The sequence below is a fragment of the Condylura cristata genome, unplaced genomic scaffold (assembly GCF_000260355.1).
Source record: "Condylura cristata isolate star-nosed mole 26May11 unplaced genomic scaffold, ConCri1.0 scaffold00006, whole genome shotgun sequence".
Lineage (NCBI taxonomy): Eukaryota > Metazoa > Chordata > Mammalia > Eulipotyphla > Talpidae > Condylura > Condylura cristata.
This window is the reverse complement of record NW_004567107.1, coordinates 1,247,613-1,256,072: the sequence shown is the minus strand read 5'-3', so window position 1 is coordinate 1,256,072 and position 8,460 is coordinate 1,247,613. Positions and strand designations below refer to the sequence as shown.

The 8,460-nt window shown below is 70.0% G+C and overlaps 1 protein-coding gene and 1 long non-coding RNA gene across 2 annotated transcripts in view; both read right to left on the bottom strand.

Annotated features, from left to right (window-relative positions):
- VAV2 (vav 2 guanine nucleotide exchange factor) overlaps positions 1-3,454 on the bottom strand; it is a 74,530-nt gene extending 71,076 nt beyond the window's left edge. The window contains exons 1-2 of the mRNA XM_012721184.1: positions 3,214-3,454; positions 3,018-3,130 (exon numbers count right to left, since the gene is read on the bottom strand). Of these exons, the coding sequence (XP_012576638.1) occupies positions 3,018-3,130; positions 3,214-3,454 (354 nt within the window). The remainder of the gene's footprint in view (positions 1-3,017; positions 3,131-3,213) is intronic.
- A 2,103-nt stretch (positions 3,455-5,557) lies between these two features.
- Positions 5,558-8,452, bottom strand: LOC105853296. Its single transcript, XR_001145131.1, has 3 exons — positions 7,431-8,452; positions 6,625-6,716; positions 5,558-6,053 (listed from the first exon to the last, which is right to left on the bottom strand). It is a non-coding gene; the product is annotated as an uncharacterized LOC105853296 (long non-coding RNA).
- Between the last annotated feature and the right edge of the window lie 8 nt (positions 8,453-8,460).

The window sequence follows — 8,460 nt, the reverse complement described above, 5'->3', positions numbered from 1 at the left end:
GTGCCGCCCGCGGAGACCGGGGCTGGCGCCTGGGGACCCCGCGTGGCCTTTGGGCAGAGCCCCTAGCCGCGCTCTCGGCACCGCCTCCCGTCGGCAGCCCCGTAACTAGACCAGCGGGGCAGGCTGAGGTGCTCCCCTGCCCGGTCCAGGCCTCCCTGCCCCTCCGGAGCTCGGGCCAGAGTCCCGGCCAGAGTCCCCGGCTTTATGGCCCCAAGCCCGGCCTCTGGCCGCACGTGGGGGTGGGGGCCAGTGGAGGGAGGAGTGTGCTAAGCTGTGGGAAAGGCGAGGAGGTGTGAGCACACCAGCTGGGCCGCCCCTTTCCGGCGGCTGACCCTGCCCCATGGGGGGGCATGTTCATGGCAGCTGGCGCTGGGACTCTGGGACTGTGCAGGGCGTCTAGGACCTAAGAGCTGACCTGGCAGTGGCTCCCGGCTCAGCTGCGGAGAGCCTGGATCCTCACCCTGGCAGCGCTCCTCTCCGAGGCTGGCCCACCTCGGGGCAGCGCCCTACCCTGAGGAGCAGGCGGGACACTGGGAGCTGGCGAGGCGCCCTGGGCCCGTCCCGCTCCTTTGGAGCCCCTGTGGGGGGGCAGAGCTCACCCCCACCTCGTGCCAGCCAGAGAGGGTCCCGCGGGCCCCTGTTCTAGGCACTGACCTCTGGAGAGTCCAGCTTGCCCCTTCCCAAACGGAGGAAGCAGGGCACGCAAGCCAGGAGCTGCCCTGGAGAGGGCGGACGAGCTGGCCCCAGGCTGGCTCCTGACCGGGGCGGGGTGGAGAGGGACGCCTCGTTCCTCCTCGGAGCTCAGACACCGGAGGGGACCCTCCCTGGCGTGGGACGGAGCCACAGGGCCACCCGGCGGGCAGCAGGCAGTCTCCTCTTGGCGCTGAGCGGTCACGGGGGCGCCAGAGCCTGCACCCCAGCCCGCCCTGCCAGCCCGGGGCCCTCCCTGGGCCTGGGCCTCAGGCCGCGCAGCCCGAGGGGTGGTGCCGCGGGGCTGACCGCGGGCGGTTGCACAGCTCCTGGGGCAGAAGGGGGCTCCCGCAGCCCTCAGGGGCCCTCTCCTCACGGGGCCGTTAACCCCTGTGTCTCAGGCTCAGGTGGCTCCCCACTGGGAAAGGGGCCTGGACCCTGCTGCCCTCCACCCCCTGCCAACCACCAGGAGCCCAGGGCAGGGGCTCCCGGCGCACCCCTCTGCTGCCCCCTGGTGGGCGCGGGCACTTTCTGCTGGCCTGGCCGCTACTGTGCTTCCTGAGGCAAACCCCTGCCCGCCCCAGCCCTGGGGCAGTTCCTGCTCAGGGAGCCCCCCACCCCTCCCTCCGTGGGGCTGCGCAGGCTGGCTCCCCAGGGCCCACGAAACTTCCAAAAAGTCCCGCTGCAGCCCACCTGCCCTCGGACTCAGCCCGCTCTGCGGACTGCCCCCTGCACACCCTCTCGCTCTGTGCAGTGGCCGCTGGGGCGGGCCACGGGACAGCAGGCCGCCCCCGGAGGGCGGCCTCTGGCACGGTGACCGAGGCCTCTTTCTCAAGAGGCCCTGAGCCCCTGCAGGGGTAGGGCGGGGGGCCTTGGGGTGCGGTCACTGGCATGGGGGCAATGGCGGGCGCAGGCGCGCCGGCCCTCACCTTCCCGGCCCCGGTCCCTTAGCTCTGTCCTCAGCAGCCCTGCAGGGGGCCAGGCAGGCGCCCGGCCCGGCCCCCCACCTGCCCTCCCGGCACCGCAGGGGCGTCCCTCTCGCCTGCCCAGCCTGGAGCCCAGGCAGCGGGCCCTCTGTCCCGGGCCATTGCCCAGCGGGCCCAGCAGGGGGGTGTCCAGAGGGCAGGCGCCGCCGGAGACGGGTGACGCGCCAGCTGGATGGAACCGGCCTGTGCTTTCAGCGAGGCCGCGGCAGCGATCCCGTCCGCAGCCCGGGGTCTGCCCGCGGCCGGTGCTGGCGGCGCGTCCTGCCGTGGCGTGGCGGGTCCCTGGTCGGCTCGTGACCACTTCCGCGGTCACCCCAGGGAGCCCCGGCGGCCGTCCCCAGACTCCGCGCACGTCACCTCACCCTGCAGCCTCCCGTCATGGCAACGGTTGCTGCCCCGGGGGCAGATGCAGAGACCGGCTCGCACGCCCGCCACGTGGTCGCTGCCCGGCCAGCGGCCCTCGCAGCCCCGTCCGCCTCGGCCTCCCGCGTGTGACCGGCGCTGCTGTCGAGGCGCCTGCCTGGGCCCGGCGTGGGGGCGGGGGTGGCCTGCACCTTCACCTGTGCGCACCCCACTGCGGAAATGGGGTGCACGTCAGGGTTGGTTGAGAGTGGCCGCGGGGGTGTCTGAGCGGAGGGAGGGGCGGGGTGGCCGGGTGGGGGCTGGGGACCCCACCTGCCCCGGCCCTGGACGGGAGCACGCGTGGCCTTCCGCGTGTGGCTGCTGACGCGTCCTGGGGGCAGCCGGGGCCCGGGACCGTTCCCTCCGCCCAGACTCCTGGGGGACGCACCCCCAGGCAGGGCGTTCCCGGCGCCTCTCCGTCCCGCCAGCTGGCCCTCGTCCCACAGCCACCGTCCCAGCGACGCTGACAGCTGCTGGAAAGGCCCCACCGACCAGGGGCCACCCCTGCATCCCCAGCCAGACCCCAGCCCCCCGCCCCCTCGCTGCCTCACACCCCCTGCCGGCTGACCCTGCCTCTCCCGTGGGCGGCTAGCCCACTGCCCGTCCAGCCTGCCCCAGCGCCCGCGCCCCGCCCACGAAGTACCACAGAGCCGGTCTCGGAGGCGCCCCACCGCCCCAGGGGCGCTGCCCCACCCCGCCCCTCACACACATTTTGCGAATTCCTTCTACAGCTTCATCACCCGAATTCAGCTGTCAGCATTTCCCGGGACGTAGGTGTAGAGCGAGACCATCTGGTCCACGTGGGGTCAGATTCCCCCCAGGGGAGGAGGGGAGTAGGGGGGCATTTGTTTGAAAAAGCAAAATAGGGGCTTTTCTCTGCGTGTTGCTTCAACCTTGCCCATGACGTCAAACGCCACAGGCCGCGGGCTGCATCCCTACTGTGGCCTCTGAGTGCCAAATGGCCACCGTCTGGGCACCTCTGGCCACCGCTCGCTGGCGCGGCCCCAGCTCCTCCGACAGGGGCCTGGAGCCCCGAGGCAGGGCCGTGGGGACTGAGACGCAGGGCACAGCCGGTGAGGGTTTCCGCAGAGGCCGCTGGTCTCGGCAGCGGCAGGACAGCGGAGGGGACCCACACCCCCCAGGCTGGCTGAGAGCGGGGCCCCAGGGTGACCCCCGACCTGGGGCTGTGGCCCTGCAGGCCCCAGCGCGGCCTCAGCAACGGGGAGACAGCGCCCCCTGGCGCCCAGGCCGGGAAGAGCTGGCTCGAAGTCCGCGGGCCTCGCCGGTGTCCGGCCTGGCCGGCCCAGGGCGGCGGGCAGCTCTGAGGAGTGGGGGCCCCTGCAGCTGCGCCAGCGCCTCTTCACGGGGCCACACATGCGCAGGGTGACGTGACCCTCCCGTGAGGCCACAGAGCCGAGTCCCAGCGCGGTCCCATGGCCCCAAGATACCCGCGCCTGCGAGCCATCGCCCCAACGCTGCGGTCCATGAGCCGAGGACGCCCCGGCCTGCCGCCCGGTGTGAAGGGGTCACACGAACACGACGTGTCCACCCAGCCCGGCCTCCCGCTCCCGCCTGGGGGCCGTGTCCGGGACAGCGTCCCTCCTCACGGGGAAAGCGGGCCGACCCTGCTACTCAGCCACCGGCACCGACTGTGGGTTTCCCACACGTGGTCACCCCGGACTGACTAACGGGGTGCTGTGCCTCCAGCCCTCCGCACATCGGTCTTCAAACCCCACGAGCGCTTGGCATGGATCGTCGTTACGTCGCGAACCCCAAACGTCTGGGGAGCATCTGAAATGTGTGGAGGTCCACAAGAGGCGTTGCTGAAGGAGCAGGTCCCCGCACCCCAGTTCAAGCGCCCCGAGAAGTTGCTTGAACCGCAGCGAGTAGCCACCTCTAGGTGAACTAAAGCACCCTCACGGGCGGCTGCTGCTGGGCGCTACAGGCTCCCAGGCCGCTCCGGGGCGCCCTTGGAGGTCCGAGCCATCCCCCAGTACCGCCCACGCTGCCTTCTGAAGCCACGAGGGGGCTGCCCGGCCCCTGGGCCCCCAGGAGGCTGTGGGACCCTACAGGGTCCTTAGCCCACCCAGCGGGCTCGGCCGGCGGGGGCAGGTCGTGGAGCCCCGGGAATCCCAGGCCCTGCCCCCGACCTCGTGACAGCTGGGCAGACCGGAGAGAAAGGCTCCCCCAGCCACTCTGCGCCGGGCAGCCACTGAGACACGGTCTCCCCACCTGGGAGCTGGACCGGAGGTACCTCAGGTCAGAGGGTCAGTGAGATGGACGCGCCCAGCTTCCCCAGCGTGTCCAGCCAGTGCTTCAGGCCTCGCGCTTTGCCCCGGCGAAGGTTCAGCTCCCTCGGCCACTGAGCTGCACCTGGGCCCCGTCCGAGGCAACAGCATGTCCACCAACAGGGAGGGCCAGTACCGCCTCCTGCCCAGGCTGTAAGAGGAGCCTCACCAGGCCCCGCTCCCCATTCCCCAGGCACCCCTCGCCGCCCGCCTCCACACAGGCCTCCGCCAGGGCCCAGGAGTGGGGCCGCCTGTCAGGTGTGAGCGGCCAGCCTCCCACCGGGGCCTCAGGGGCTGACCCTCCGTTGTCTTTCGACAACTGGCCCCGTGACATCCCAGGCCCTCCCCACGCCCACCCAGCCTCCCTCAGCCCACGCTCCCACTGCGCCCCCACGCCAGCCGCTGGTCTGCAGGAGCGGGAGCAGACGGTGTGCATGAGTGGCGAATGTTGCCGGCCAGCCGGAGAGGGCCCGGCTGCTCAGAGCTTTCCCCAAGGGTGCTTTGGGGTGGGGGCACCTGCAGAAGAGGAGTTAGTCCGTCTCGGACACTGGAACCAGGCCAGAGTCATCATCCAAGCCACGGAAACGGGGCCTGGGGGTCAGGAGCCCCCTGGACACTCCACGGCTCCGGACACCAGGAGGCTCCGGCTGGCGGCTGCCAGGCAGAAGCGGGGCCGGGAGCCGAGCTATGCGGCCAGCCAGTCCTCTACATGAGGGTCAGCCCCCGACTGGGCCGCAGGGAGCGGGCTGGAGACCCGCCCCCACTGCCCCCAGGGGCTGCAGGCCCCAGAGGAGCCTCCCCACTAACCATCACCCACCTTCCTCCCGCTCCCACCCGCCCTCCCCTCTTCCCGCTCCGACTCCAGGCCAGGCTCCACGGGAACTGGACGGTGGACCCCAAGAGCAGCCGCCCACATAGGTCGTGACGCCTGTGAAGGTGACCTGCTGGGGAGGGTGGGCCGAGGCTGCTGAGCAGAGGCGGCCCCCCACCCCGCCGGCCCGAGGGCAGGGAGGGGCCGCTGGGGACCCCAGCACAGCCATGAGCGGGGGGCCAAGGAGCGGGGTGCACGGCCCAGGCTCCAGCTCCCAGGGGCCACGCCCCAGTCCACCCCGCCGGGCAGCGGACCATCACCTCTGGCGTGGAGGCAGCGCACTGAGGCTTCGGGCATTAAAATTCATGAGGCCATATTGACATTTTTTTAATCTCTGACTTTTAAAAAGTCCCTGTGGGGCTGGCAGAGAACCAGCTCATTACTCTAGAAACAGGGAGGTGAAAAGCCAGAGGGAACGTTTGCATTTTGCCTCTTGCCGAACTGTGTCCTAGGGCGACGAGTCCTTGCTCCAGAGGGTTCTTCCCTGTGGGCGAATTCCAGAAAATGCTGGAGAGGAAGTCCCCTCCTGCAGCACCCACTGGGCAGCGAGACTACCTGTGGAGGCTGGGCGGCTGGCTGGCCAGCAGGGAGCCCTGGGAGCCGGGACCCTACAGCACCCTGGGTTTGGTCAGCCAGGTGTAGGACATGGTCAGCTGGGCGTCAGACGGCCAGAGGCAGGAGAGCAGGAACACGGCGCAGTGAGGCCAGTGCTGGAAGTCTTGCCTCCGACAATGACGTCCACGAGGACAGTGGTCAGCTCATCCGGGGAGCATGGCATGGGCCAGGCGGCGGGCATCAGGGAACGGCGGTGCCCAGCTGGGAGGGAGGCAGGACCCAGCTCTTTCCAGGGCCCGGGGCCCGGCCTGAGCGAGGACCGGACCCGGCCGGGACCGTCCTCTGACGAGACCCTGAAGCCCCGCAGCTCCCGGCCTCCCCGCCGACCCCCACCCGCGACGCCAGGGCCCCACCTCCCCTGGCGTCACTGTGCCACCTACACACGCACCCACGAGCACCGCTGGGATCCTGGCTTCAACGTCACCCGCACGGGTCAGCCAGGGGGGCTCTGGTGCAGGGCCAGCTGCTTCACCCCGAGAGCCCTGGGCCCAGGGTGCTCCTCAACCGTCACAGCCTGACACTCCCGCCTGGCCCGGAGACCGGACGGCAGCTCGGCGACTGGGCTCGGCCAGCCCCGCCCGCCGGAGCCTCCCACCCAGCGCCCACGGCCCTCTGGGCTGGACCTCGGTCTGGCGCCCGCGCCCGTATCGGAGTTAATGATGGACACAGCCTTGGGTTTGGGGCCAGGGCTGTTTGCTGGTGACCAGCTGCGTCTCCCTGTCCCAGGAAGACGGCCTTTCCTGTGGCCCTCGCCATCCCCGCCAGGCCTTACCCACATCTCGGCCGGCGCGCCCTGGAGCTGACTCCTGCGTCCCTGACCGCGTGGCACCGGTGGGGGCGGCTTCAGCGGCGTCTCGGTTTCACCTGCGAGCGAAACGAGGCTTCCCTTAAAGGTTTAGGGGTCACACGCGGACGCCCCACGAGGGCGCAGTCTGCTCAGTGCAGGAAGAGAATCAGCACAGACATCAAAACTGCCTCCGGGGATATTTCTCCGAGGCAAGAGAAGCACACGGCAGGGGAAGCCAGGCAGCCTGGGGGACGCTGCTCAGGGGGGTGGGGTGCGGGAGCAGCAGCTTGGAGGAGGCGGAGTGTGGGGTGCGGCGGGGGTGCGCTGGGGTGATGGTGTGGGCCGGGCGGGCAGGAGGCTGAGGTGCGGCGGGCGGGCGGGCGAGGGTGTCGGGGCGGGGACTGAGCTGGGAGGCTGAGGGCCGGGCGGGCGCAGGCTTGTAGCTGGGTGACTGCCCGCCAGGACCTCTGATGCCACGCGTGCGCCCCAGCTGTCCCCCGGCGCCGTGTCCTGGGAGCCCGCGCCCGCTTCGCTCTTCCTCCCAGGCTGCGCCGCGGCAGGCCTGGACCAGGACCCTCGGGACCAGCCTCAAACCCCTCAGAAGCAAGTCCTGGCGCTGGAGTTGCTTCACCCGGAACAACGTGCCCCTGAGGCTCACCCCCGCCCCCCAGATTTACAATGGCTCCAGCTGCAGCCTCGCGCTCACGGCCGGCCCTGCAGGAGACTCGCTGCCCGCGCAGCTGGCCAGCCGGCTCCCCGCCTGGACGACGTGCTGCCGCCTCTGTGCTCACCTGCAAGCGCGTGCGGGCTGCTCACACACACGCTCTTTCTTCTCTTTGCATCACTATTCTAAGGCTTTTTCATATCGTCAAAGAAGTTTTTCATATCGTCAAAGAAGAAGCTGCAAAGGCGCAGCGGGCCGAAGCCCCGGGTGGGCAGTCCAAAGCCCGGCGGAGCCCTGGGCCACGCGCCGCCCTCTCTCCGGGCCCCACCAGCCACGCCGGCGGGGTCAGAGTCCTCCCGCGTGCTGGACCTGGTGCTCGCAGGGTGATGCCGTCTTCATGGCCGGTGGGTGGTCGGGAGCCCGGCGGCCCGGGGGCCGGCTCATGTCCCCTTCGGGGGCTGTCACGGGCGGGCGGGGCTGCTGGGCCTGCTCCCGGCGGTCCACGTCCTGCCACAGAAGGCAGGAGACGACCCTGCCGTGGTGGCCGCCCCTTGCTGACCTTCCCATCTTTCACTTTGCCCTGGGCTTTGAGCGGAAGGGGGCGCCTTTGCTCTGGCACCGAAGAACATTCAGCTGGACGGAAGAGGTGCCAGTTGCAACCCTGACGTTTCCTAAATTACAGGAGAAGCTTCCCGTGTTCTGCTGGGTTTTGCCGCTTAATTCGTCTCATTGCGCGGGCGATGGGACGAATTAAATTCCTGCTCCTAGCTGGCTCAGTGGTTCCCTTTGTTAACCCAGAAGTTAAACAGAAGCAAATAGTCAGGAAAATGCGTACATGCCTCCCCCTCCACCTGGACCAATCACAGTGTCTCCCTGTGGGGGTCCGGGGAGCCCCCAAGCAGACGCCAGGGAGTCCGGCTGGTGGGGCCCTCCGGGGCGTCTGGGGGTTTCATGTCCTGGCGAGCTGGAGGTTGCTGCCTCATTTGCTGTTTCCAGAAATACTCGTGCAACAGCAGCTTTATAGCTTCTTTAAAGGGGGCGGCTCTTCGGGACGGTTCAGTTAGGAGGGGCGCTCTGGGTCAGGCCGGTCCGGGCGCTCCGACTTCATGCCCGGCTGAGAGCTGTGCCTCTCTGGAAGCGCAGAAGCTCCCGACACC